Raw genomic sequence first — 27,500 nt, 5'->3', positions numbered from 1 at the left:
ACTGAACCTACCGCCTCCTCACACGGGCTTTTATTTTGAAACTTGAGTGAAGTCCACAGCAGCACCATTATATAATGGACTCAGTTTACGTTCCACCTTCAGTTTCCTGACACCTGGAGATTCTCACGGAGACAGAAGTTGACTTAGAGACGGCTGCTGTCCGTCTGCGTCTTCAGTCAACCAGCAGGAGCTGGGAACTCTGGGAATCAACCAGGAGCAGAAACATGCAGTCGATATTTGGAAAAAACGGGTCCGAGACTCCGGAGCCGGTGGAAGCGGAGGTGAAAGGTGAGATCCCCCCCCCCCAGCTTTAAGCAGATCAGAAGTTATTATTATTGTTATTAAACTGTTTTCACGCTGTGATATTTTTACTTAACTTTAACGCAACATTACACAAATAATAGTGAATATTATTAATAATAATAATAAAAAATATAAAATTATTATAAATTCTAAATAATTTCACGTGATCTTACTTGATATTACTAATAATATATAATCTATACATTAGTGGCTTTCAAAACGAAAAGTTAAATATGTATTTCTCCATTAATAAAGTATGATATCATTATAATAACTAAACCACAACAGGACTTATGACGGTTGTAGAGTGACTCAGCTGATGTGCAGGTTCGATTCCGTCGTGGCTGCAGGGGACGCTGATCAGGAACGGACCGGGACTGTTCTCTGTCGGCGGCTCAGAGTACAACCACTGGTTCGACGGCCTGTCACTCATCCACAGCTTCACCTTCTGCAACGGTACCACATCAGGATCGATATGAATATAACAGCTCTAACGTGATGATGTCATATTCTTACCTTGAGAGATGAGAACGTCTTGTGCTGTCGTGGTTGTTTCAGGTGAAGTAACTTACAGGAGCAAGTTTCTGAAGAGCGACACCTACAAAAGAAACATCAAGGCCGACAGAATCGTCGTCTCGGAGTTCGGAACCATGATCTATCCAGATCCCTGCAAGAACATCTTCTCCAGGTACAGAACACGGCAACACCAGTTTCATCCTGGTGTCGTAGAAACCATTTCCCATCTTCAAGATCTGAGCATCACTGCTGGTTGAGGTTTGCTTCAGTCCAGAAAGTCCCTCATGTGGTGGAAGACCTGCTTCAGGTCAAATGTCCAGAGATGTGAAGCATGAGGATCAGTTTCAGTCCATCGATGAAGAGCTCGATGGACTGAGATGTCTCCAGGTCCAGAGATGTCTCCAGGTCCAGAGATGTCTCCAGGTCCAGACATGTCTCCAGGTCCAGACATGTCTCCAGGTCCAGAGATGTCTCCAGGTCCAGAGATGTCTCCAGGGCATTGGAGAGATTTACTCGTTGTTGAAAACTGTTCGGACTGAACCTCAACTCTCAACCTTAACTAATGGTCAGGACCTTGTTCTTCTCGCAGGGCGTTCACGCACCTCTGCAACGTCATCCCCGACTTCACGGACAACAACTTGATCAACATCATTCGTTACGGTCGGGACTACTACGCCTCCTCCGAGGTCAACTACATGAACCAGATCGACCCGGTGACTCTGGAAACTGTCGGCAGGGTGAGTTCGTCCCACCTGACGCCTGAAAGCTCTTCACGACTCATCGCACGTCATTTCTACGATAACTAAAACCGTCTCGCCGCTTTCCAGATAAACTACAGAAACCACATCGCTCTGAACCTGGCGACGGCTCATCCTCACTACGACGACCAGGGCAACACCTACAACATGGGCACCGCCATCATGGGCCTCGGCCCGCCGAAATACGTCATCTTCAAGGTCCCAGCCGACGCTTCAGGTGCGTTCGTCGTTTATCAGGTTTGAGTCCAGACACAGAACAGTGAGTCTGTCTCCAATTTATCAAAGTCGTGCAGCACAGAAACTTTCTTCTCTCTTATTCAATCAATCAATCAATCAAATTTTATTTGTATAGCCCATATTCACAAATCACAATTTGTCTCATAGGGCTTTAACATGGTGTGACATCCTCTGCCCTTAACCCTCAACAAGAGTAAAACTACTAAAAAAACCTTTTAACAGGGAAAAAACTGCAGCAATAAAGTTATTATCTAAATGAGTCGGGTCTGCGTGTTATCAGTCTAATTGATTTACGATGGAACCAGCTGAACGATGCCAAGGCGAATCGTGGCGTGGAAGTAAAATGGTGGTGTGGCAGACGATTACGGTAATCTGGGTCAAAGGTCACTGGATGTACTGACTCTACAGAAGTGTTATGTCAGCAGGATATCTCACTTCCCCTTTTCAGGTTAAATATTAAGAACATACAACACAGGAGAACTCGTCATTATTCTTACACCAGAAAGTCTTAGGATCAAAACTCTTATTGTGAAAAGAAAACCAGAGTTTCCTTCATCCTGTCCTTTATTCTCACTGTTTCCCATGTGATCATAATAAAGACTGATACTTACAAGACCGAGTTCTCAGGTTCAGATGACGAGCGTCACAATCCGGCGTTGAGCAAACTGCAGAAGGTTGGTTCCATTCCCTTCCGATCCACTCTGTTCCCGAGCTACTTCCACAGTTTCGGCATGACCGAGAACTACATCGTCTTCGTGGAGCAGCCGTTCAAGCTGGACATCGTCAGACTGGCCACCGCCTACTTCAGAGGCGTCAACTGGGGGAGCTGCCTCAAATTCGACAAGGACGACATCGTAAGTCTCCCCACAGCGATGTTTATTAATACTCGTTCCCAGCGGCAGGTGACAGTAAACATTGTTTTACATTAGTGGGCATTACACCTCCAGAACAAAGTACCAGTCATTACTTGTGGCGTTCCTCAGGGTTCAATTCTCTGTCCCTTATATTTTTGTTTGGAGTTGCAATTTTTTTGGTCATTATGCAGAAAGACAAACTAAAATATCACGTTTGTTTGATTTGATAAATGATTCTTAAAAAATAATAGATCTTAGAACACGCGGCTCTTAGTTACAACAAATTGTCAAAAAAGAAATCCTCGTTTGTTTCTTTCCCAGACGCTGTTTCACGTCATCAACAGAAAGACAGGAAGGGCGGTTAAAACCCGTTTCTATAGCGACGCCCTGGTGGTCTTCCACCACATCAACGCCTACGAGGACGACGACCATGTGGTGTTCGACATGATCAGCTACAAAGACAGCAGCCTGTACGACATGTTCTACATGCAGAACTTGACACAAGAAGCCAGCAGCTTCTCCCAGAGCAACGAGGGCTTCAGTCCACCGACCTGCCAGAGATTCGTGCTGCCGCTCAGCGTCCACAAGGTACGGTTCGAGGTCGCCTCAGACGTACGAGCCGACAGCGCGAGCGGAGGATTTCAGTTTGTCTTCTTCTGAATTTCACGTCTTCATGAGGAGTTTGTGTTGACTGGTTTTGCAGGAATCTCCCAGAGGAACAAACCTGGTGACGCTGAGGGACACCACGGCCCAGGCGGTGGTGCAGGAGGACGGATCCGTCTTCTGTCAGCCCGACAACATTTTCATAGGTTCGCCACCAACTGAGCAGCTTCGATCTGAGCTTCACTTCCACGATCTAACGTGTCTGATTCCTTCTCAGGTCTGGAGCTGCCGGGAATCAACTACAGCTACAACACTAAAAAGTACAGATACTTCTACGGCTCCAGGGTGGAGTGGTCTGCTCATCCCAACAAGGTGAGACACCTGCAACACGTCCACTTCCTCCGTCACATTCACCTGTGGTCTGGACAATTCAGTCCAACTTTACTTGTGTAGCGTCAAATCATAAGTTACATTATCTCAAAGCTCTTTGCATCGAAGGTCAAGACCTTAAACATTAGAGAAACCAACAGTTCCCACAAGGAGCAGCTCTTTGGAGACATTCGAGGTTCCCTGAGGATAAACCACCTTCGATTTCACGGAAGTCTTTCCCCAAACCCTAATCGCAGACAATTCAACAATAACATACATCGAAATAGGTTTATTTCTTTATTTGACAAACGTTTGGTTAAATCCTGATGAGCTGCAGCCTCTTCTTGACGGATCCGTTGGACAAACAGAACGAAACCCAGCGATGACTTGTTCAGTCTGGACGAGCTGAACAGAACCAGCTCACTTCTAATTGTCGTCCGACAGCTCGCCAAGGTGGACATCGTCACCCGGGAACACATCGAGTGGACGCAGGACAACTGCTTCCCCTCAGAGCCGGTGTTCGTGGCGTCTCCAGGAGCCGCGGAGGAGGACGACGGTGAGTTTCACTACATGGTTACAACCAACAGCTTTAACCTTCAGGGTGGAAACGACCTTTAATCTCCGGTTCTCTTTCTCTCTTCAGGAGTGATCCTGTCCTCCGTCATCTCTCCAGATCCAAACATTTCTCCGTTCATGCTCATCCTCAACGCCAAAAACTTTGAGGAAATCGCCCGAGCCTCCATCCCCGCCAACGTCCACATGGACCTTCACGGACATTTCATCTCCGCCGCCGTTTGACCACCAACACGTCGGCTACGATATTATTTATTCTCTGATGTACATTCTGTAATATTTTACTTTGAATTGACTTTCAGACATGAGCCTCTTTCTCTTTTTACTTCATCTCTGCACAGGATTTATTTTTGTCTTTTTAAATCACAAACCTATTGAAGGTGAGATCCTACAATAAATTCTAAAATTCTGTTTCCATCTTTCTACGGTTCTCACCAAAACTAACATTGTTTAATTTTCTGATATTTGTTTTATTGCAGAGATGTTTTTTTATGAGACAATAAAGTGAACAGAATCATTTCTAACACGTGTCCTCATCCATCGAGTGTAAATCTAGATTCACTTCAAATCAAATGATTGGAATCTTCCATTCACGCTGATGTGAGACGTTCAGAACTGAAAACTCAAACTACGTTTCATCAGAATCATGGGAATTTATTACATCAGCAGTTGCAGCAGAAACTGTTTAAAATCTTCTCTGTTGTTCACCCCCCCCCCATCGACCCAACATGGCCGACAACTTAACGTCTTGAACGTCGACACCGTCGCTGCTGCTGCTTCGATGATTTGGTGTTTTGTGAACAGGACAAAAAGAAAAAGAGATGTTTTCCCTCCTTCAGCCCTGGTGCTGCTCAGTACAATCCCATAATGCACCTTGTTCGGCTGAGCGCCGGCTCCTGACTTGTCGGTAGCATCAGTCTGGGGAGGAGGGGGCGGAGCCTGGGACACGGGGAGTAGCCACGAATCAGAGCAGAGAAGAAAAAATAATAAACACAACGTTGTTGCTGAAGAACAGGCACGTTGGAATACTGTGTGTGTGTGTGTGTGTGTGTGTGTGTGTGTGTGTGTGTGTGTGTGTGTGTGTGAAATGTCCAAACTAGCACTGTTTACAACAGTGGAAAAAACTGTTTGTTTCTCACAGAAAAACACTTTCACGTCTTTTTTCAGTTCTTGTCGTTTCTTTGTTTAGTATTTGTTGTCTGGTCGTCTGAGGGAGGAAGTGTGTGTGTGTGTCTGTGTGTGTGTGTGTCTGTGTCTGTGTGTGTGTGTGTGTGTGTCTGTGTGTGTGTGTGTGCGTCTGTGTGTCTGTGTGTCTGGTCCCTCAGATGATCTCGAACGTCTTCTTTAGCTCGACGATCAGCTGCCAGTCGGTCCTCTGCATCTCGTCTCTGAACCAGTTCTTCAGAGCGTCGATCGACGCCCGCGTGATCTGAAACACGGAAACACTGATGTCTGCGAACAAAACTTACGATTCTGTCAATAATCAAGTCATTACATTTAAAATAACATTTAAAGAAGTATTTTAATCTGAAATGAACAGAAATCAACACTTGTTACATCTACACATCTGAAACTATACATTTTTATTTTATTTCAATAAAACTAAAATATGAAAATATATTATATTTTTCTAAGTTGAGCTCAAACTAGAAATAAAAAAAAGTCACATAAACGTCTTTGTCCACGAGTCTGATGTCTTTCTGACATTTTATTGTCCTTTCTCTTCCTTCTCGTCTCACTTTCCTTCTTCCTGTCTCGTCGTCTAAAAAGTCCTTTTCCTGTCGAGGACAAACTACCTGACTCTGAAATCACGCGTTTCCTCTCTAGAACCTTTCTAGTGACGCTTCATCAACACAAACAAACTTACAGCTTCATCCCCATTAAAAAAGAGGAAGATTTAGCCCCTCCTCAGTGGGCGGGGCCTTACCTTGCTGACGAGCATGTCGGTGGCTTCAAAATGGCGGCCGAACATCTTGGGGGACTCCCCGGGAATGGGCTCGATCTTGATGCAGATCTCTTGGCCTTTCTTCGCCGTGTCCACGGACTTGTGGTTCATCTCGATGCTCGTCACCACACCGATGTCCACGAACTTCAACACACGTCGCAGGTAAACATCAACGCTCAATAGTCTGGGATTCTATTCATAATATTAACAATGTACTACACAAGACAATAATCTGATCTGTCACACAATCTGGTGATTATCATCGAGGTTGTTTTTGACGGTTTCTTCCATTAATCAACTTGAAAACTTTATAATTCTGACTTTTATTCTGTAAAGATTCTGTGTTACTTTGTAAGAAGTGCGATTGATGGATTAGAACTCAAACCGCCACCGTGATAAAGTCAAAATAAACTAAACTCCGTCTTTAAGTGCGTCTCACCCCTTTGCTGGGGACGCAGATTGGCGTCCCCTGTTTCAGGACGCCGGCATCCACCATCACCCCCATCACGATGGGATCTCTGGAGTTGAAGATGAACTGAGGAAGAATTCGTATCTTCACAGGAAACACGGCAATGTGCCTGAAAACACACGTGATGACAAAGACACGTCCTGAATCACAAACCCAACAGTAGACGTGATTAGACCTCGTGCACGGAGCCTCAGGGTTTCCTACTTGAACTCCTCCTGCTTGGCCTTCTTATAATCCTCTCTGAACTTGGTGAAGGCGTCGAACAGGTGGTAGATGATCTCAGCCCAGAAGATACGAACTCCGAGGCTGTCGGCCATTTCCTGACTCTCCCTCTCCACCTTCACGTCAAACGCCAGGATCACAGCGTATCTGTGAACAAACCATCAGACGTCAGGTCGCGGGGACACATTGACGAAGCCTGAGACGGATTCAACACGTTATTGAGCGTTTGTTATTGTTAATGTGGTGATGTCATAGACCGTAGACACAGTAGAGACGTACTGGGTGTCGTGTTCCAGCATCGCCGACGCCCTCATCACATCCTTCTTATGAACCGGACCGATGTTGATCCCAGCGTACTGCGCACAAACAGGTCAAAGGTCAGTTCTCTAGGCTCTGCTTCCTGTTAGATTTCAGAGTAAAAGTGCGACAGGAACTCACGGGGACTTTGGATGTGCGCAGGTACTCGAGCAGAGCCTCCAGCGAGCCGAGTGTCGAGGCCTGGACGTAAACTCCTTTCTCCTCCAGCTTGATGGAGCTCAGGGTTTGTTTCAACTCTCGGACGAGTTCATCCTGAAAACCAGCAGCAGTCAGTGCACCTCCTCAACACTGTGTGTGTGTGTGTGTGTGTGTGTGTTTCTGTGTGTGTGTGTGAACGTTACCCTCAGCACGGGGATCTCGTCATCCTTGTGAGCCACCAGCAGGGAGAGACCTGCCAACGTCTTCTCCAGGTCTTTACCCAGAATCTTCACCCCCTGAGACGTCGACACCTCCTTGTGCTTCTCGTACTGGTTCTACACACACACACACACAGAAACACAGAAACACACAAGCACAGAAACACACAAGCACAGAAACACACAAGCACAGAAACACACAAGCACAGAAACACACACACACACACACACACACACACACACACACACACACACACACACACACACACACACACACACACACACACACACACACACACACACACACACACACACACACACACAAAAAGCACAGAAACACACACACACACACACTTAGTTTCTTTACAAATTAAAGACAAACTCAGCAATACGCTGAACTCAGTTGCCTTGATATAACTTATAAACAACATTTTAAATCAGATTATTAATAAATTAATTAAGTCATTCATAGGGAGATTAGGGTTTTATTTTGGAAAACTCCTGCTTTTATTATGAAAGTCCTGTTATGGTGGTTTACCTTGACTCTGAGCTCCTTCAGAGGCGGAGGCAGCAGCAAGCCTCTGATCTGCGTTATGATTGGTCCTTCCACCCCCGGGACGATGATGGTCTGTCCCTCCCGCAGACAACCGTTAATCAGGATGACGTCTATCGTCGTCCCCATCCCCGGCAGAGCTTTGACCTGAGCGCACAGAGAAACCATCGTTAGCTGTGTCCACTCGCACCGAGGAGTCGAAAGGGAAAACATCAGGACGCACCTCCATGACCTGCGCTCGCAGCTCGTCACAGTGCGCTAGCCGCCGAGCTAACATGGTCTGGGTGAGCTCGACCAGCAGCGCGATGAGGTTTCCCATTCCGTCGCCGCTGTGGGCCGAGGTGGGAACCATCGACACAAACGTGCGGGGATCTTTGTTCTCGTAGAACAAGGCGGCATTCAGACCCTGAGGAACAGGAACAGACCACAACGTTGAGTGAGGAGCAAAATATAAACAATAACTTCTGGTGTTCCTCAGGGATCAATGTTAGAACCAGTTTGGAATATTTCTTTGCAGACGATACAATTATATTTTGTTGATATTAAGAAAAATAGAGTAAAGAGTTGTTTTATCACTGTCACTGAGTGATGATGTCACAGCGGTCACCTGCTGAGCGAACTCCAAGATGACGGCCTTCGCTCTCTCGTCAAACTCGTCCTTCGTGTTCTTCTTCTGCTTCTTCAGCGTGATCACCACGTCGGTTTCCGGACTCTTCTTCCAGTCGTACAGACGGTCGACCTGGTGACCACAACAACGCAGTCAGAACAGGAAGGAGAGAACAGGAAGCGGTGGGACACGGCTGGCGGATAACGTGCGGCGCACCTTGTTGAGGGCGACAATGAACGGGCACTTCTTCTCCTTCAGCAGGTTGATGGACTCGAGGGTCTGAGGCTCCAGGCCGTGCATGATGTCCACCACCAGGATGGCGATATCGCACAGGGAACTTCCTCTGTTCCTCAGGTTACTATGGAAACAAAGAGGCGGAGTTACCAGCTGTAATACCTGACTGTTCCAGTGACTCCAGGGTTTTCAGGTCGTTACCTGAAGGACTCGTGTCCGGGTGTGTCGATGATCAACATGCCAGGGATCCGGATGCTTTCTTTTTCGAACTACACAAACACAACTCAGGTTAATTTCACTCTGTGTGTTTGTTTGTGTGTGTTTGTTTGTGTGTGAGTGCGAGTTGTCGTACATTTTTAACCATCCTTGTCTGGTCCTCGATCGTCTCCTTCGGGACGTTTGTGGCTCCGATCTGCTGAGTGATTCCTCCGGCTTCACCGTCCTGGACGTTAGTGTGTCGCAGCTGCACACGCACACACACACACACACGCACGCACACACACAGTTAGTAAACAGTAGACAACTGTAAAGAAACAGTGAGCAGGGTGTAAACGGTCAGTAAACGTTACCTTGTCCAGGATCTTGGTCTTCCCCGTGTCCACGTGTCCGAGCACACACACCACCGGCGCCCTCAGCCTGTCCAAGTCGATGTTCCTGATGTTCTCCGCCCTCCGTTTCTATGGAGACACACACAGAGCCGTTCAGTCAGAGACGGGGAAAGAGAGAGGAGGTCTCCCTCCTCCTGAGTTTTCGACGTCTCTCACCTCTATTCTCCTCTTAGCTCGGTCGTACAGTCGCTCCTCCTTCGTCCTCCCGTCGTCGTCCTCGCTCTCGGTGCTCTCGTCCTCGCTCTCCTTCTTCTTGCCCTGAGTTGTTGTCGGCCTCGGCGCCGTCGTCGCCTCCTTCTCCTCACCACCGTCGCTCTCCTCATCATCATCTTCTTCCTCCTCGTCTTCCTCATCCTCCTCGTCTTCGTCCTCCTCGCTGCCTGCCGGCTGAGGAGGTGCCGCGGTGTCCTCCTTCACCTCGATGTGAACTTTCTTCAGCTCTGATAGAAAACACGTGTTCTTTATGTCACATGTGTGTAAATAGGCGACTGTATCTCAGGTGACCTCTGATTGGCTCTGGTGCGTTTGTTTCTCCCGCCTCTCCTCACCTTTCTCCTCGTCGCTGGCGATGGCCTCCCAGTCGTCGACAGCAGCGTCTGGTTTCACCTCTGAACCCAAAGAGAAACAGGACAACCAATCAGATCTGAGCTCCTCCTCCTCCTCCTCCTGTCTTACACCCGAGTCTCACCTGGTTCTGCAGCCGGCGTCTCAGCCACCGTCTCCTTGGCAACAGGCTCTGGAGTCTCTGGCGTCTGTGATGTTACCTCTGATGTTTCTGGAAAGAAGTTTGGTTTGTTACTCGTCTCTGTGACGGAGGAAATGAGCAGCGGCGGTGTTTTACCTTCAGGTGTCGGCGTGATGACGATCTTCTTCTTCTTCTTGTCTCTGTAAACTGGTTTCTTCTTTGGCCCGGAGTCTTTGGTTGGAACTTCAATACCTGAAGAAGTCAAAAGAATCTGTGATCATTGGATCTTTAATGTCCTGTCATTGTTGTAAAGACTTTTATTTTGTAAAGCACTTGATTGATGAATATGAGGAAATAAAAACAAAATGAGAGAAATTGACAAACTAAAATAAAAATGTCTTTAAAGTATTTGAAAACAAACTAAACTGGTGTTAAAATGTGACCAAAGTATTTTAAGCATCCGTTCTATTTTTATAAATTTTACTTTGACAGTTCATTAGAAATTTAAATCCTGTTTTAATTAAGATTGTGATGATCTTGAACGACCAATCAGCTGGCTCGTATCTGCGATGTGATTGGTGGACGCCCTCTGACCCTGAGCCTGCAGCAGCTTCAGCGTGGCCTCGGCTCGAGCTCGAGCTTCTTTCTGAGCTTTGGTCAACAGCTTCCCCTCCTTCTTCAGTCGCTCCTTCCTCTCCTTCTCCTTCTGCTTCTTCTTCTCCTTTCGCTCCAGCTCCAGACGCTCCTGACGGGAGGAAGTACAGGGTCAGAGAGGGGGCTGATGGGTAATCGAAGACAAGCGGAGGACGAGGTGTTTTACCTGCTCCTGTCGTTGTATCTCCAGCTCCTCCAGCCTCTTCAGCTGCTCCTCCTCTTCTCTCTTCGCTTGTTCTTCCTCCTACAACAACATCAGGTTTATTCTCTGACATCAAACAGTCTTTAGTGACTACATTTCCCAGAATGCACCCACCTCTTTCATCTGGGCCAGAGCCTCCTGCATGGCCTTCACTGTGGCCTTGCTGGGTCCCTTCTTCTTCTCCTTCTCCTCCTTCTCTCCTTTCTTCTTCTTCTTGTCTTTCTTCTTCTTGTCGCCCTCGGCCTCATCTGCAGACGAAGAAAGAGAGAAAATGTTAATGGATTATCAGGAAATATCAGCCAATTAAAACGCATCTGAGTCCATCGTACCCTCTCCTGCTGGCTCCGCCTCTTCCTGCTCCTCCGCCGCTGCTGCTGCTTCAGGAGGCGTGACCTGAGGGGGCGTGTCCTCTGTCGCCTTCTTCTCTGGCTCTTTTTTATCCTCCACGGCGCTCTCCTTCTCTTTGAGCTTCTTCTGCTTCATCCTCTCCTCCTCCTTCTTCTTCTTGTCCCTCTCCTTCTTCTCCGCCTTCTTCTGCGCCGCCGTCTTCATCTTGAAGCCCTCGCCTCCTCCGTCCTCCTCGTCCTCGCTCTCCGCCTTGCCTTTGTTTTTCTTCTTCTTCTCTCTCCTGGTGGTTAACTCCTCGTCGTCCTCCGACTCTTCATCCTTTCCACCTCCTCCTCCTCCTCTTGTCACATCTTCGTCCTCCTCATCATCGGACACTGGAGTTTTTTTGGCTCCTTTCTTTCCTCCTTTGGTTTTGACACGAGAACGTGAGCCGCTGTCGTCGTCGGAGTCGGAGGGAGGAGCAGCAGGAGGCGTCTGGAGGAGCAAAGAGAAGTTAAACCTTCATTTTCCTCTGAACACGAAACAGGAAACGGCTCCTTGTTGCGTTTTGTGCATCGCAGGAAGGAGAAACTTCTCTTCATGCATCCGTCGTGCGGCGCTGGACCACGCCCACTAATCACACATTACGGCCCACGCCATCAAGTGCGACCACACGGGGAAAAAGCAATGTCAATCAAATTAAAGTTGTAAAACGAGGCTTACTTCCTGTTGCCAGTAGGTGGTGCTATCACTGTCACTACATACAGACAAAGGTGAAACTTTGTGTGACAGGTTCATATCTCTCTCACCTTCTTCTTGTCCTTCTGTTCTCCGTTCTTCTCTCCATCCGCCCGACCTTCACCTTCATCACCCTGCTCCTCATCCTCGGGGCTGGCCCCTCCCTTCTTCCCCTTCCTCGTCTTCTTCTTCTCTGGTTTTGGAGGCTCGATGACCTCCGCCTCCTCTGTGGCGTCTGGTTGCTGAGGAGGAAGCGACGACGGCGTTAACAAAACACAAGGACGTTCAAATGGAATTTGTTCAGATGAAGATCATGTGACTCCTCCTCCTCCTGACGGTACCTTTGCTTTTCCTTCCTGAGTCTGCAGAGACAACTCCTCCAACTCCTTCAGGATGTCTTCCTCACTGCAGGAGGAGAAACCAGACCAGAGTTAGAGAGGAGGAGACATGATGAAGATCAGAGAAAGGAGGAGGAAGAGGAGAAGGAGGATACTTGTGAAGGTGAGGGAGAGGAGGAGGAAGGAGAGGATGGAGAGGAGGAAGAGGAGATGGATCAAGAATATAAGGAGGAGGAGGACATAATGAAGGTGTGAGGGAGGAAGACAAGGGAGGAGGAGAAGAAGAGGAAGAAAGGTATGATGGGGAGAGGAAGAGGAGGAGGAGGAGGAAACATGACGAAGAGGTCGTACTCGAAGTCGTCTTTCTTTGCTCCCTTCTTCTTGTTCTTCTTCCCTTTCGACTCCTTTGAGGCTCCAGCTCCTTCGATCTCAGCCGCCAGAGCGTCGAGGTCGTCGTCTTTGGCACTGGACACAATGACATCATCAATCAATCAATCAATCAATCAATCAGCTGCTGAACAGCTCAGCTGTGACACTGAGGTCGAGAGACATGAGCAGAACAAGCAGGACTCTCTCTCTCTTTGTCTCTGTCTCTCTCTCTCTTTGTCTCTGTCTCTCGGTTTCTCTCTCTGTGTCTCTGTCTCTCTCTCTCCCTCTCTCTTTGTCTCTGTCTCTCTCTCTTTGTCTCTGTCTCTCGGTTTCTCTCTCTGTGTCTCTGTCTCTCTCTCTTTGTCTCTCTCTCTCTCTCTTTGTCTCTGTCTCTCTCTCTCTTTGTCTCTGTCTCTCGGTTTCTCTCTGTGTCTCTGTCTCTCTCTCTCCCTCTCTCTTTGTCCCTGTGTCTCTATCTCTCTCTTTATTTCTGTCTCTCTCTCTCTTTGTCTCTCCCTCTCTGTCTCTCTCTCTTTGTCCCTGTGTCTATCTCTCTCTGTATTTCTGTCTCTCTCTGTCTCTCCCTCTCTCTCTCTTTGTCTCTCCCTCTCTGTCTCTCTCTCTTTGTCCCTGTGTCTCTATCTCTCTCTTTATTTCTGTCTCTCTCTGTCTCTCCCTCTCTCTCTCTTTGTGTCTCTCTCTCTGTCTCTCTCAGAACAATATGAACCAATGACAATGTGCCGACTGTGCGTTCTCTTTATTTCCCATCTGCCCAACTCACAGAAGTAATCAGTAACTAACTCGTCCCTCTAGTTACTAATGACAGTAAGTTTCTCTGTTTGAAACAAGCTGCTAATGTTTTTATCTCATTTCCTGAATCTGTGCATATTAAACTTTTTATTTGAAATACTTGTTATAAATATTATTATAAATATTATATCAAGTGAAGAATGTGACGATGAGTCATCACCAGAAAATCAACAGTGAAAACCTCACGGCCCTGATTTGAGATCTGTTTGTCTCCTGAGACAGAGACAGACGAGGGAGACAGACGAGGGAGACAGGCAGGGGAGACAGAGAGAGGCAGACAGGGGAGACAGAGAGGTGGAGACAGAGAGAGACAGACAGGGGAGACAGAGAGAGACAGACAGGGGAGACAGAGAGGTGGAGACAGAGAGACAGACAGGGGAGACAGAGAGAGACAGACAGGGGAGACAGAGAGAGACAGGCAGGTGAGACAGAGAGGTGGAGACAGACGGGTGGAGACAGAGAGACAGACGAGGGAGACAGAGAGAGACAGGCAGGTGAGACAGAGAGGTGGAGACAGAAAGACAGACGAGGGAGACAGAGAGAGACAGGCAGGTGAGACAGAGAGGTGGAGACAGACGGGTGGAGACAGAGAGACAGACAGGTGGAGACAGACAGGTGAGACAGAGAGAGGCAGACAGGGGAGACAGAGAGGTGGAGACAGAGAGAGAGACAGGTGGAGACAGGCAGGTGAGACAGAGAGGTGGCGACAGAGAGACAGACAGGGGAGACAGAGAGAGACAGACAGGGGAGACAGAGAGAGACAGACAGGGGAGACAGAGAGGTGGAGACAGAGAGACAGACAGGGGAGACAGAGAGAGACAGACAGGGGAGACAGAGAGAGACAGGCAGGTGAGACAGAGAGGTGGAGACAGACGGGTGGAGACAGAGAGACAGACGAGGGAGACAGAGAGAGACAGGCAGGTGAGACAGAGAGGTGGAGACAGAAAGACAGACGAGGGAGACAGAGAGAGACAGGCAGGTGAGACAGAGAGGTGGAGACAGACGGGTGGAGACAGAGAGACAGACAGGTGGAGACAGACAGGTGAGACAGAGAGAGGCAGACAGGGGAGACAGAGAGGTGGAGACAGAGAGACAGACAGGTGGAGACAGGCAGGTGAGACAGAGAGGTGGCGACAGAGAGACAGACAGGGGAGACAGAGAGAGACAGGCAGGTGAGACATAGAGGTGGAGACAGAGAGACAGACAGACAGGTGGAGACAGAGAGAGACAGACAGGGGAGACATAGAGGTGGAGACAGAGAGACAGACAGGGGAGACAGAGAGGTGGCGACAGAGAGACAGACAGACAGGTGGAGACAGAGAGAGACAGACAGGGGAGACAGAGAGGTGGAGACAGAGAGAGACAGACAGGTGGAGACAGAGAGACAGACAGGGGAGACAGAGAGAGACAGGCAGGTGAGACAGAGAGGTGGAGACAGAGAGACAGACGAGGGAGACAGAGAGAGACAGGCAGGTGAGACAGAGAGGTGGAGACAGACGGGTGGAGACAGAGAGACAGACAGGTGGAGACAGACAGGTGAGACAGAGAGAGACAGACAGGGGAGACAGAGAGTTGAGACAGAGAGAGACAGACAGACAGGTGGGACAGACAGGCGAGACAGACAGACAAAGACAGAGAGAGACAGACAGACAGGAGTGACAGACGGGTGGAGACAGACAGAACAGACCCAGGCTAAATTAGCTTAGCTCTCCTCCCTCAGTTTAACCCGGGTTAAAGAGGCTGTCCTCCGGCTGCAGAGCTGACTGATGCTAACGCTAAGCTTCACCAAGCTAACGCTACTGAGCCCACACGTGTACACGAGCAGAGGTTAACCCGGGTCGGACCGGGTCAGTCCTGGCTGTAGCCTGGTTCATTTAACCCCAGGTCCATTTTAACCCTTCAGCCGGACTCACGCTGCCGCTGACGCGTGGTTAGCTCCTGCTAGCGCCGCTAAGCTAACCCGGGCAGCAGCGGGGGAGCTGGCCGGTTCGTGCGGCTCTAGCGCGGCTCTGGCGCGGCAGGGACGCTGCCCCCGTGCCGGTGTGAGTGTGTCCCGGTGCGGTGAGCGGGAAGCCGGTGTGTGCACTACCTGTCCTCCCCGGACTTCTTCTGTTTCTTCCCCATCCTGCCGCTGCGCTGCTCCGGGTAGCTGCTCCGGTTAGCCGCGCTGGGTTAGCTTAGCCGGTTAGCTGCTCCGCCACAGCACAGATCGTCCACAGGCGGACAGACGCTGCCGAGGGCTCACTCCGCTGCGTTTCCTGCACCGTCCCTTCACACAGCTGATACTTACACCCGTGTGACGTTTCACTGTTTTTACAAATCAAACCACGTGATATCACTGTCAAACATGTGTTTACTAAATACAGTTTTAATATTCAAAGAAGCGATGTTACATTAGCTTTAAATCTGAAACTTTAAAATATTAAAATTCATTATTGAGCAAACAGAACAATATCACAGCGTCGGGTTCCAGGAAGTTACAGCAGAGTGACACCTCTGTCTTCGGGAACACTGCCCTAATATCTGATCGATAACAAATAAATATCGATTTCATTTCATTTTCACCATGGTAACAAGTGCTTTTATTCTGAAATAATTATTGTAGATTCCCAGTTTTTCTCGTAAAAAGTAAAAATCTCGTGATAGTTGAGAGAAAAAAAAGACCAGACTTTATAATCATTTATATATTTATCTGAATAAAATATGATCTAATATCTCATGTGGGGCCAATAGGGCCTCCCACCGTCGGTGCTCGGGTCCTAACTATATAAACTGAATTCATAACCATATTTATACCACAGTTGTATTATCTGATGACAGGATTCTTTTACAAGAGCAGATCACTGAATGTTACACGAGTACGTGATATTTCTTCTTCTTCAGTCGGAGTCTCCTCGTGAAGAAACAGACAGAAACACGTCGGACACGTTTGTTTATATCAAGCTGCTTCGCTCTGTCTGACGTCGACATGAAAACACACGACCACTTGAAATAAATAACAAGTAAATAAATACTTTTATTGTTTCAGCTTCTTTCAGCTGCGGATTCTTAAATAACAAAAATCTGAAACGTCACAAAACAAAGATAAACGATATAATATGAATGAAACCTGTGAATCTGACGACAGTTTGTTTTTCCACATGCTTGTAATGATGCTAATGTTCACACTGCAGCTGTCATGAGTGCTGGAGCCTCCTGGGGGCGCCAGCAGCACTGAGTGGATCAGACCCATGGACACAAGCATCAGCCCATCACTGACATCACAGCGTCACACAGGATGTGCAGTCGGCTCTGCAGCTCGCCGCTCTGCGCCCGCAGCAGCGCAGCGACACCTGCGGCCGCTCGCTGTGGACAGAACCTCCCACCGACCAGCGAGTCCGTCAGCTCGCCGCTCAGCCGCACAGGAAGCCAGTCTGCAGGCACCTGGAGCTCACAGCTCTGGATCAGCCCGTTCTTCACCTCCATGTGCAGCTGAGCGGAGCAGCGAGCAGAGGAGTCCGTCAGCTCCAGCTGCGTCTGCACACTGAATTTAGGCGTCTTCCCAAACGTCCAGTCCCAGCTACGCAGCTCTTTCTCCATCCGGCTGATGTCGGGAAACGTGGACTCATCCGTGGGGTCGACGAGGCTGGAGGCGGAGCTGAGGCCGAACTCTGAGGGTCAGGAAACAGAACATCAGCAAATTACAGTTCCACACAAACACTAGAGGGCAGTAGAACCTTCACACGACCTGCGTTGTATTGGTGCACCAGTCCATCAAGAAGCTCCTCCCACTGCAGCGTGGGGGCGTGGTCCAGCAGGTTGGCCACAGGGGAGGGTACGCTGGGTGTGGCGTTGCTGTGGATACCGGGGCAGGAGGGGCGGAGCACGGCGGAGAGGGCGGAGCGGTCAGCGGAGTGAAGCAGCGTGCAGTGATGGTACGACGACTTCCTGCTCAGTCTGGACGCAGTTCCTGTCAACGACCACGTAAACAAGAGTAAACTACACGGGACAATCGGCTGCTCACAGCTCCACTTATAATATTTCATATATTTCATATCACACTTTAATATTAATGTGAGCTTCAGGGATCAATAAAGTTTTATCTGATCTCCTTTCCTGTTATAGAGCAGTGCTTTCTGTCTTATTAAAATAAGCCCCTCCTCCTCCGTACCTGAGATCTTGAGGTGTCCGTTGAGTAAAATGTCGAATCTGTCCGTGGCCTGGACGTCCAGCGCCGGGCTGACTCGCCTCAGAGCCTCGGTGACGACCTTCAGGTTCCTCCGCCGGTCGTACTCCTTCTTGGAGGCGAAGAAGGTCAGGTTGAGGTTCCCGAGGTCGTGGAACACCGTCCCGCCGCCGCTCCGCCTGCGGGCCACAGGGATCCCCATCCTCCTCATGGCCGGCAGGTTGCACTCGGTCCAGGGGTTCTGGTGGCGTCCGATGACGACGGCCGGCCGGTTCCTCCACAGCAGCAGGACGCCGCGCTGCTGCAGGTCCACGTTGGCGTCGATCCAGTCCTCCAGGGCCAGGTTCTGGAACACATCGGTGGACTGAGACTTCAGGACCAGGCCCACGTCCGACGGGAACACGCCGCCGGAGCAGGACCTGGTCCTGGATGACTGGACCTCAGTCCGACACGTGAACCTTCTGAGGAGAGACGACGACCTTCTGATGTTCGACATCACGACACAAGCATCAGACTCCGAACATCTCCGGACACGTTTCAGCTCCTCAGGGCGGAAAGATCTGAAAACACTAAACATCCTCAACATCTCTTCACCCACAATTATGAGATATACATACATACATATACATATACATATAAAATGGTGTTTCATTCAAATAATGATTCCATCAAGTTTGATATATATGTACATGAGTACATATATAAGTGTGTGTACATATGTATATTTTGTACAAAGTGAATATGTATTCAGGACTCTATCAATAGATCAAACTTGAGATGTTTGTTTTACTGAACACTAAACTGTAAAAGAATCAAATGTAAAATACTTCGTTAGAGGTAAAGACAAGTCTTTGTACAAAGTATTACTACACACAGGTTACTCACTGTACTTTCAATTAAAGTATTAAAACACATTGAAAACAGTCTCGTGCTGACCTGAACCGACGCGGAATCGGACCAACGAAGAAGAACTACCAGCGACAGACTACTTCCCTTTACAACCTTCAAAATAAAGGTGACAAACTGTTTACGAAACCCAATGTCTCCGTTTATCCGCGTTTTATTTAAAACCAGGAGAATTAAATAAAGAACATAATAAAATACACATCATACAACACGGTGATACTTGTTTGGTAAAGATAATAAGTTACATCTGTGAATTATAAAAGAAATAAAGAAAATGTCTTTCTGAGTAATATCCCCGGTATGACTGGATGCGTTTGTATAAATAATAAATACAATATTATAAAGTACAAACTCTGTTTAAACGACATAAACATGTGTATTTATATGCGTCGTCATGTGTCCGGTGTTACAATAAAGGAAAGCTTTTATTTTTAAGGGTAGAATCCATTTGGTTTCGACCTCAGTCCTACACTTCCGAGGGTCCGTGTTGTACTGCGACCTGCTAAACAAAGGTTCCGACCCACAATACTACTACTACTACTAGTATAATAATAATACTACTACTACTAGTATAATAATAATACTACTACTACTACTACTACTAGTATAATACTTATACTACGACAACACTACACTATTGATTTTGGAGAATATGAATCTGACTCAAACTGATCTGCTCATTTGAATGAATCTCTACATTACAGCTGTTTATTTCCAGATGCAGTTGGTTATTTACTCGGCTGTGTCCTGTTTTACTCGTGTGTGAAGTCGTGTGTCTCTGAACCGGTCGTCATGAGGAAGAAGAAGAAGAAGTCGAGCAGAGGAAGAACATGTGACCACATCCTGACTCTCTCACTCAGTCACTGTCACTTCATGATGTTTCAGGTGAGAAGTTATTTCAAACTAAACTTCAACTGTTTCTATTCATTTATCTACAGATCGATTTAGACACAGGTTCATCACGAAGACGTTGTATTGTTTTCATGATGTTAAGGAAAATGACCGAATAAATAAATGTGACCGTTGTTAAATATGAGATTTGAAAATGTGTCTAAGCGACAGAAATGAAAAGCTGGTGAATTATTCCTCACCAGAATACTGAGTTGAACAGGGTTGTTGGTGTGACGGAGCCGTGGCTGTGTGACTCTGTCTGAATGTCCTGTTCAGTCACTTAGAAACAGCTGCTGTGGTTTACGTGTCCGTTTCTCCGTGACACAGACACTTGATCTGTAAAGAACAAAGGACCCGAGGCTGTGATCTCCGCTCGGAACTTCTACATTTACATCTGACACAACTTCACATTGAACTGAAGATAAAGAAAATATCTGTATAAATAATCTGAACACACGAGTTCACGTCCACACGTCTTTATGTTTACATCATAAACAGTAAATACACTAAACCTGGGAAATCACCTGTTTGGCATTTTGTTATTTTATTGACCGAAATCTTTTACTTGATTATAAAACATTAGAGTAAATAAAGATGGACGACATGACAGCTCACCAAAGTGAAGCCAAAGCATCTCACTCGCCCCCTGGTGGCTGGCTGCAGTATAAGTCATAAACCTCCATGTTAGCAGATGGGACATGGACCAAAGTAAAATCTTAAGAAGTTTCACTGATGTTTGTTCAAGTGTTTGTGATCAGTTTGGTTTTATTTCATCATTTGATGATATAAAACAGGCTGAGACATCATGATTGACAGCTGAGACTGACTCATGATTGGTCCGACATGTGTGTGGGCGGGACCCACGTGGTCGTTACTCGTTGTTTATCATTCGTACGTAAACACGGAACCTTCCATGTTTGTTTTTGTTTGTTTCAGATCAACAGATTCACGTGACGACATCATCCAGACGACAACCTGCGACACACACACACAATCATGCACATACACACTCATCATGTCTGACATGTGGACCTTCTCCTCGTCCTCTCCTCCTCCCATCATCCATCAGTCAGCTCCTCCCCTCTCCTCCCCCTCATCACTCAGAAACCATGGAAACGCTCCCCACGTCCTCCCTCCTCCTCCTCCCTATGTGACCTCCCCTCAACACCTCCCTCCTCAGCACCTCCTCTCCGGCCCTCATCATGATCCAGGTCTGATCAATCTAAACTGGAGGGAATCTGAACTCTGCTCCTTCGACAGTGTTTTCTACCAGGTACGATTTTATTCTGTTTCCTCACAAACCAGAACCGACACGTCTACGTTCTCTGAATCTGAATCTTTTTATCTCAGACCACAGCTCATCTGGATCTGCAGAACCAGAACAGTCCTGGTGTGACTCAGCAGCAGGACACGCACAGATTCTCTTACAACGCTCACCCTCTGGTTCCCGGTGGAGTGTGTGGACATGTTGACACACCCGGTCCAGGTCAGGACCCCTGGGGGCCTCTGGAGACACAGTGCCCTCCAGTGGGCTCCATGTCTGGAGGAGTCGGCCTGGGGGGGTGGAGCTCGGAAGCAACTGGGGACGTGCCTAACACACACTTCTTCCCTGATGGTTACCATGATGGTTACCATGACAGTTACCAAGACGGTTACCATGACGGTTACGTCCCACATGTCTTCTGCAGTCCCACCACCCCTGGTCCGAGTCCTCATTACCCACAAACCCAGACCATCTCCAGCCCCGCGCCTCAGATTCATCCCATGAATGAGACTCTGGGTTTTCACAGAGAAACATCGACGCAGCTGATCCCAGATCAAACCTTCCACCGCTGCCCTCTGACCTCTGAAGCTCGCCAGCACCACCTTCATCAGACGAGTCGACACCTCCTCCTGAACCAAACGGATCTGATCCAGGACCAGACGGACGTCTTCGACCCGAGTTTCTCTCCTCAGGGAGGAGGCCAGAGTGTGAGCGGTGCTGCCCAAGCTCCGAGCCTCGCTGCTGGGCTGATGTGGAGCGACGAGCCTGGAGGAGGAGGAGGAGGAGGAGGTGGAGGAGTAAGAGGAGGAGGAGGAGGTGGAGGAGTAAGAGGAGGAGGAGGAGTAAGAGGAGGAGGAAGAGGAGGAGGAAGAGGAAGAGGAGAAAGAGGAGGAGGAAGAGGAGGAAGAGGAGGAAGAGGAAGAGGAAGAGGAGGAGGAGAGGCACAACCACCGTGGACCTTGGTGAGTAAGAAAAGAGTTCAATTTGATTCTTTAGCTCCGGTAACGTAATTATAATGTTCATTTAAAAACCAGCGAGGAAACTAGTGAGAATAATAAACAAAGAGATATTAACTAAATAAGAAAGTAAAGTGCATCGAGCAACAGTAAGTTTGGAATGAAATGCATAAAGTAATAAAGGATTAATAAAGTAAATAGGTCTATGAGTAAAAAAGTAATTATTAGTAAATCTAAGTAGATAAGTGCACTGAAAAGTAAAATGAGTAATTAAGTGGATTAAAGTGCAGTGAGTACATAAACAAGTAAAACAATAAAAAAGTGAGTAAATATCTGCATCAATACACAAGTGAAGGCATGAATAAATAATTATATGTGTCAATAAATGCCCCCAAAATTAAACGTTATTAATTAAATAAATGCATAGAAAGCAAATGTATTCCTCAAAAGGTAAATGAGCGAAGACAAAAGTAAATAAGTATTTATGGTTTAGAGTAAATATCAATAATCAAACCAGTGAGGGATGAATAAAGTAGAAAAGCAAATATCACATAGTATCATTTAGAGAATAATAGAATAATGAACTGATTTAAATGTTTTCTGTTCATTTCCAGATGAAAAGTTCACAACCTGAAAACAACACAAAGGTTTTAGACAACAGGTAAAATGATGTTGTTCACTTCTCAGTGTTGTTCCAACAGAAACTTGTTACTGTTGTTAAAAACCTACAGATGAATAAACCTGTTCAATGTCATGTATTCTGTGTGTGTGTCTGTGTGTGTGTGTCTGTCTGTGTGTGTGTGTCTGTGTGTGTGTGTGTCTGTGTGTGTGTGTGTCTGTGTGTAGCAGGCTGCTGTGCACAGTGTGTAAGAGAGATTTCCGGAGTCTCCCGGCGTTGAACGGTCACATGCGCTCTCACAGCTGCGTGAAGAAGGTTCACACTCATGTTTTCTTTCTAACTTGTATTTACTCACAAAGACTGAATGTGAATTAAAGTTAAAGCTCCAGTTCCCATTGATGAACGAGCTCATCAATGCGTCTCCGTGACGACAGCGTTTGAACGCCGGTTTCATGTGGTTTTTTTACCAGGGCGAGGATCCACCCGTCCGCAGCTCGGTCTCCGTGGTGATGCCGGTGTCTGTGCCCGTCCAATCCAGAGTGGCGTCCAAGGCGTGTAGGGGTGGACAGAGGAGATGCAGTCGCACGTCTCCAGCCACCGGAGGCGCTGTGCTCTACCGCAGCCTGATGCACCTGGAGGAACAGGAAGTGGTCACTAGGGGCAGCGCAGCGGCCAGAGAGGTTGAAGGTCATTACACCCCTCCGCTCATGCTGTGTCCGATCAGGGCAGGGCCGGGGCTGTACTGCTCCGTCACCACCAGGAGGCAGCGGAGAGCACAAACTGTTCAGCTTCACAGTCCAAACAGTGAGTCGGTTCAGCAACACAAGCGCCACCTGGAGGCTACATCGTTAATTAAAGATACTTGATGTACAAAATGCTGATGAGTTCGCTCCCGATCCTCGGGGGGGGCGCTAGAGGGGAGGGGCCTCTGCTGATTGGATAACAGCCGTGACTGATGTTTAAGTGTCTATCTCTGATTGGCAGATGGACTCAGTGACCTTGTTGCCATGGAGACACCAACAGCAGAAATCAATAAGCCGTAAGTTAAGTTCCAAATCAACTTTTAACGACATCACTATCTGATCACCCGATAACCCTGAGCTGTCAATCACAGGAGGATCAATGTAGGGCGGGGCTTCCAGGCTGAAATCCCACCCCTACGCAACCATAAATACGCCCACTCTGACTCCCAGAATGCACTGTGGCTGTGGACGCCGTGTGACGAGCTGGAGAAACCCGTCAATCAACAGCGAGGTAAACACACAGAAACGTTTCCTCGTTATAATAATCATGATGACAGGTTATTTGATTGACACATTGTTCGTCCAGTCACGACTCTGTTGACGATGGCTCGCTCCAGTGTGGTGCCAGGGGGCGGGGCCAGCCCAGAGCACGCCCTCCACGTCCTATCACAGAGCGCAGGAGACTTTCTGGTAAAACCTTTTTTTTTCTTACAAACCATTTGATTTGATTTGTTTATTTTTAATTATTAAATGATTTGATTTGTTTTCTATGATTTTATAAAAGTTTCAGTTTGATGATCAACCACCAGGTGTCATCAGATCTTAAATGAGTGCTTCTGAATTCTGATTGGTGCAGAGCAGTCCCTGACTCCACCTCCGTGTTTTGTTGTTTGCAGCTGACGCTGGAGAAACTTCTGTCGACTCCGGAGTCCTCGGACCAAAGCCACGCAGGTCAGCGTCCTGTACGAAGGGCACAGACGTTCCTCAGACTCAAGCAGATTAACGTACATATTACATGTTTATTACAGATGTGGCGTGGAGCGCGGGCGAGACGACGTCGCTGGTCAAATCTCTGCGGCTCCATCGGAAAGATTTCAGCAGAGTTCAGAGAGCGGTGAGTTGATTTCTATCGTTATGAGAAAGTGTGATGATGTGTATTTAACGGTGATAATCTGTTACGATCTGTGTTCAGGTTCAGACCAAGTCCGTCTCGCAGTGTGTGGAGTTTTATTATCTGTGGAAGAAGAAGCTGAGTCTGAGAGCGAGGCCCCCTGCTGGGCTGACCGTCACTCTGCCCGAGACCAACGTCAGGAGCTCATCAGACGACTTTGACCCTGAGCGACCTTCAGCTTTAGACAAGAGGAGTTGATGAGAGCGACTTTAGTTTGAAGAACCAGAAACATTGTTTCTCTCATTGTGTCATCAAGTTGTGTTTAAAAGTAAAGGTGTAGATTATAGGTATGTGATCAGTTAGTGACTCCTGATCTCGACCCGCCGAGTCCAAACCTTGTGAATAATCAATCCTAACCATAACCCTAACCCTCATGTAACCACGGCGACTTGTATTTGTTTACCACTTGTTTTTCCACTGAAGAAAATGAGACGAAAACTAAATAAAAAGTCAACTTTGAAATCTGGAAATGTGACGACATCAGTTCCAGTTATTAATGCCTCATACATGACGTATAGTGTATAATCTATCTGTTCAGGAGAATAGAGCCGGTCTGGTTCCACAGATCCTCCTTCTCTCTCTGAGCAGATCCAAGGTCAGGTTACAGATAAAGGACCAACGGGACATTGTAGTGTCTTCACTCAGGGACGTTCAGATCTAACTCAGAGGCTCCAGACAGAGACACCGACTCTTTGTGTGTTTCCCCAGACGCGAGGACACAATGTGATTCATGAACACACACTTTACACTGACCCCTTCTCCTTTCACCAGCTTCAGGAAACTTCCAGAACTAAACACACGAGAGAAAACGTCTGTGGAACAAAGTGAAGCATCGTGACTCTGAAAACTCACCAATCACATTAATGTCTTAAACTGATCAAACACTGAACACAACAGGAAGCTGAGTCAAAACCACTGATGGAAACTAACATGACCCGACACACACACACACACACACTATCACACCCACACACGCAGCCACAAACACCCACGCACACACAGCAGCTATCAGAAATGACTCGTCAGTCTCACAAAGGTGACACTGTGACAGGAAGTGTGTGTGTCTCTCTGTGTGTGTGTCTCTGTGTGTGTGTGTGTGTGTGTCTCTGTGGTTTTCATTCATTCAGGTTCAGTTTCTGACCTGAAACACTGAACTAACACACGTAGACTTTACTGATGATGCAGTCGAGCTCCGACAAACACTGTAATAATGTTATTACTTATACAACACAAAGATTTTATATATATATATATATATATATATATATATATATATGTGTGTATCATTATGGTGAAATAGTCTCACTTATCCAGGGACTGGACTGAAGCCACACACACCCACACACACACACACCCACACACACACACACACACACACACCCCCACACCCACACACACAGGTTTAGAACTTCCAGTTCAGTGAAGTTAGTTCTGTGGCTGAATATGAAATTAAAAAGTCCTTTATTATCTGTAATGTTGTGAAATAAAATGTGTTGAACAGTTTCTTAGGTCTGACCTGATTCTTGTTGTATGTTGTTGTATGTTGTTGCATGTTGTTGCATGTTGTTGCATGTTGTTGTATGTTGTTGCATGTTGTTGTATGTTGTTGTATGTTGTTGCATGTTGTTGCATCACTGGATCGTCTCTGAGTGAAGAACAGATCTGGATAAAGAGAGAAAGAAAAGTGGCCTCAGGGTTTGTGTGTGTCTGTCCTCACGTTCATGTTGTCATGTTTTCATGTCACATCCAGGTCAGGCTTTGATATGAGTTACACAACAAGGCCAAAAGTATGTGGACACGTCAGAGCTCAATGTGTTAGAATAATATCTGCAGCATTATACTTTAATAGTCATTATACTTTTACAGTAAAAGTACTGCTTGTCCACAGAGCTTAGCGTGGCTACATGCTACACACATGGGTTTTGTTTCCTGATGTGTTTTTGTGATTCTGTGGACAGGACTATGCTAACAGTTCCCCTCTGCTTCCAGCCTTTATGCTAAGCTAAGCTAACCACGTCCTGAGTCTAGTTGTGAATGTAATCACAGAGTTTAAACTTTTCTTTTAACGACTCACATGGAGTCAAAGTGTTTTCAGATTAAAAAGCAGCTTCTAGCGGCGTGAGGGACGTGTTCCTCTAGTTTCCGATGTTGACTCATCACCATGTGAATTTTCAGTGTTTACTCAGTAAAACAAACTGAATTCATCGACTCTGAGCTGAAAGTTTCTGAACCAGGTTTTAAAAAGTCCACATTCTTCTTGTGATCCCGACTTTCCTGTTTCGTGTGGGAGCTCACAGAGTTTCCTGTGTCTGAATCGGCTTCAGGCGTCTAATAAAGTTTGACTCCTCCTCACTCCAAAGGTCCTTCCGTCTGAAACCAGGAGCTGAGAGGAGCAGGAGAAACGCTGCCACAGAAGAGGAGGAACGAGGGATGGGACAGCAGGAGGAGAAGAAGAAGGAGGAAGAGGAGGGAGCAGCTTCTCCTCTGGGGAAGAAACAGAAAAGCTCCAAAGAAGTTTATTTCTCTGTCCTGCCGGATAAATACGAACCTCTGATCGAGGAGGCGGAGGAGGAGAGAGAGACGCCCGAGGAGAGGAGGAAGAGGAAGGAGGAGAAGAAGAGGAAGAAGAAGAGGAAATATAAAAAGTACAGAAAGGTAAAAGAAAACTGAAATATAATAATCACACTGTGTAATTCTGTGTTCATTAATATCAGCTGATGAATATTAATGAGCAAACGTATTAATAAAACTACATTTAAAACAAATTATACTAGTTTATGTAGAAATAAAATATAAAATTCAAATAAAAACAAATAATAAAATACATTACATCAATAAAACATGATTAAATAAGAATTTAAAATCCCAAAACCACTAAAATACGAATTAAATATAAAGAGAAATGACTAAAATAATAAATATTTTTACTAAAACAAATCATACTAGCTTATATAAAACTCAATAAAACGACTGCAACGACTGTGAAACCAACTGCATTATGGATCTCAGGTAACCTTTAACCCTACAAATCTATATAATCTCTATAATCTCTATAATCTCTATAATCTCTAAACATGTATAACTGCAGAAGGTAAACACCTGAGACTCGAAGCTGAGTCAATAAGAAGCTAAAGAAG

At 46.9% G+C, this 27,500-nt stretch overlaps 5 protein-coding genes and 1 long non-coding RNA gene across 14 annotated transcripts in view; 4 read left to right on the top strand and 2 right to left on the bottom strand.

Moving 5' to 3' along the window:
• Positions 1–14: 14 nt before the first annotated feature.
• On the top strand, positions 15–5,330 carry bco1l (beta-carotene oxygenase 1, like). Its single transcript, XM_034605323.1, has 11 exons — positions 15–288; positions 631–759; positions 862–991; positions 1,409–1,556; positions 1,647–1,794; positions 2,442–2,668; positions 2,990–3,256; positions 3,372–3,477; positions 3,549–3,643; positions 4,085–4,196; positions 4,284–5,330. The coding sequence occupies exons 1-11, from the start codon at positions 225–227 to the stop codon at positions 4,436–4,438; spliced, it is 1,581 nt and encodes a 526-aa protein (XP_034461214.1). The 5' UTR covers positions 15–224; the 3' UTR covers positions 4,439–5,330.
• eif5b (eukaryotic translation initiation factor 5B) lies at positions 4,847–15,925 on the bottom strand. Of its 5 annotated transcripts, none has more exons than XM_034605272.1 (27): positions 15,738–15,925; positions 12,821–12,934; positions 12,473–12,536; positions 12,203–12,373; positions 11,396–11,888; positions 11,181–11,314; positions 11,031–11,108; positions 10,805–10,955; positions 10,367–10,462; positions 10,214–10,300; positions 10,074–10,133; positions 9,682–9,965; positions 9,487–9,594; positions 9,270–9,380; positions 9,119–9,186; positions 8,900–9,041; positions 8,684–8,815; positions 8,300–8,482; positions 8,062–8,223; positions 7,509–7,640; positions 7,288–7,419; positions 7,129–7,205; positions 6,832–6,996; positions 6,598–6,736; positions 6,141–6,302; positions 5,509–5,642; positions 4,847–5,446 (listed from the first exon to the last, which is right to left on the bottom strand). In XM_034605272.1, exons 1-26 carry the CDS (start codon positions 15,770–15,772, stop codon positions 5,535–5,537), a joined length of 3,588 nt encoding a protein of 1,195 aa, XP_034461163.1. In that variant the 5' UTR covers positions 15,773–15,925; the 3' UTR covers positions 4,847–5,446; positions 5,509–5,534. The 5 variants fall into 5 exon arrangements, with proteins under 5 accessions (XP_034461163.1, XP_034461183.1, XP_034461192.1 ...); XM_034605292.1 differs by having other exon boundaries at positions 4,847–5,461; positions 5,512–5,642; XM_034605301.1 differs by having other exon boundaries at positions 4,847–5,444; positions 5,516–5,642.
• A 719-nt stretch (positions 15,926–16,644) lies between these two features.
• On the bottom strand, positions 16,645–18,805 carry lipt1 (lipoyltransferase 1). Of its 3 annotated transcripts, none has more exons than XM_034613080.1 (4): positions 18,750–18,805; positions 17,799–18,373; positions 17,376–17,597; positions 16,645–17,298 (listed from the first exon to the last, which is right to left on the bottom strand). In XM_034613080.1, the coding sequence occupies exons 2-4, from the start codon at positions 18,307–18,309 to the stop codon at positions 16,892–16,894; spliced, it is 1,140 nt and encodes a 379-aa protein (XP_034468971.1). In that variant the 5' UTR covers positions 18,310–18,373; positions 18,750–18,805; the 3' UTR covers positions 16,645–16,891. The 3 variants fall into 3 exon arrangements, with proteins under 3 accessions (XP_034468971.1, XP_034468979.1, XP_034468962.1); XM_034613088.1 differs by having other exon boundaries at positions 17,799–18,371; positions 18,747–18,777; XM_034613071.1 differs by having other exon boundaries at positions 17,799–18,391; positions 18,750–18,767.
• A 3,609-nt stretch (positions 18,806–22,414) lies between these two features.
• Positions 22,415–27,500, top strand: part of LOC117777071 — a 14,237-nt gene continuing 9,151 nt past the window's right edge. The window contains exons 1-2 of the long non-coding RNA XR_004616549.1: positions 22,415–22,546; positions 25,167–25,173. This is a non-coding gene — a long non-coding RNA (uncharacterized LOC117777071). The remainder of the gene's footprint in view (positions 22,547–25,166; positions 25,174–27,500) is intronic.
• On the top strand, positions 22,467–24,932 carry LOC117777051 (zinc finger protein 541-like). Of its 3 annotated transcripts, XM_034611562.1 has the most exons (9): positions 22,467–22,491; positions 22,680–22,765; positions 22,951–23,253; positions 23,434–23,488; positions 23,564–23,703; positions 23,779–23,882; positions 24,089–24,149; positions 24,212–24,306; positions 24,385–24,932. In XM_034611562.1, exons 2-9 carry the CDS (start codon positions 22,738–22,740, stop codon positions 24,559–24,561), a joined length of 963 nt encoding a protein of 320 aa, XP_034467453.1. In that variant the 5' UTR covers positions 22,467–22,491; positions 22,680–22,737; the 3' UTR covers positions 24,562–24,932. The 3 variants fall into 3 exon arrangements, with proteins under 3 accessions (XP_034467453.1, XP_034467436.1, XP_034467445.1); XM_034611545.1 differs by lacking the exon at positions 22,467–22,491 and having other exon boundaries at positions 22,664–22,764; positions 22,920–23,253; positions 24,089–24,143; positions 24,221–24,306; positions 24,385–24,828; XM_034611554.1 differs by lacking the exon at positions 22,467–22,491 and having other exon boundaries at positions 22,679–22,765; positions 24,385–24,828.
• Positions 26,784–27,500, top strand: part of c2h1orf115 (chromosome 2 C1orf115 homolog) — a 10,087-nt gene continuing 9,370 nt past the window's right edge. The window contains exon 1 of the mRNA XM_034611568.1: positions 26,784–27,018. Coding sequence (XP_034467459.1) covers positions 26,794–27,018 — 225 coding nt within the window. The 5' untranslated portion in view covers positions 26,784–26,793. The remainder of the gene's footprint in view (positions 27,019–27,500) is intronic.

Source organism: Hippoglossus hippoglossus, chromosome 2 (assembly GCF_009819705.1).
Source record: "Hippoglossus hippoglossus isolate fHipHip1 chromosome 2, fHipHip1.pri, whole genome shotgun sequence".
NCBI classification, from domain to species: Eukaryota; Metazoa; Chordata; class Actinopteri; order Pleuronectiformes; family Pleuronectidae; genus Hippoglossus; species Hippoglossus hippoglossus.
Note: the sequence above shows the minus strand (reverse complement) of the source record. Positions and strands in the feature narration are given on the sequence as shown.

Bases quoted from the DNA above. Each gene is read 5' to 3' on its own strand.
- bco1l (XM_034605323.1), top strand. From the start codon at position 225: ATGCAGTCGATATTTGGAAAAAACGGGTCCGAGACTCCGGAGCCGGTG. The intron at 992-1,408 runs GTACAGAACACG...TTCTTCTCGCAG, and splicing joins TGCAAGAACATCTTCTCCAG to GGCGTTCACGCACCTCTGCA. The intron at 3,257-3,371 runs GTACGGTTCGAG...CTGGTTTTGCAG, and splicing joins TGCCGCTCAGCGTCCACAAG to GAATCTCCCAGAGGAACAAA.
- eif5b (XM_034605272.1), bottom strand. From the start codon at position 15,772: ATGGGGAAGAAACAGAAGAAGTCCGGGGAGGACAG. The intron at 12,537-12,820 runs GTACGACCTCTT...CTCCTCCTGCAG, and splicing joins GCAAAGAAAGACGACTTCGA to TGAGGAAGACATCCTGAAGG. The intron at 7,641-8,061 runs GTAAACCACCAT...GTGTGTGTGTAG, and splicing joins TGAAGGAGCTCAGAGTCAAG to AACCAGTACGAGAAGCACAA.
- lipt1 (XM_034613071.1), bottom strand. From the start codon at position 18,390: ATGTTTAGTGTTTTCAGATCTTTCCGCCCTGAGGAGCTGAAACGTGTC. The intron at 17,598-17,798 runs GTACGGAGGAGG...GGTCGTTGACAG, and splicing joins CGGACACCTCAAGATCTCAG to GAACTGCGTCCAGACTGAGC. The intron at 17,299-17,375 runs GTCGTGTGAAGG...CCTGACCCTCAG, and splicing joins GGTGCACCAATACAACGCAG to AGTTCGGCCTCAGCTCCGCC.
- LOC117777051 (XM_034611545.1), top strand. From the start codon at position 22,738: ATGCGCTCTCACAGCTGCGTGAAGAAG. The intron at 22,765-22,919 runs GTTCACACTCAT...TTTTTTTACCAG, and splicing joins CTCACAGCTGCGTGAAGAAG to GGCGAGGATCCACCCGTCCG. The intron at 23,883-24,088 runs GTAAAACCTTTT...TGTTGTTTGCAG, and splicing joins AGAGCGCAGGAGACTTTCTG to CTGACGCTGGAGAAACTTCT.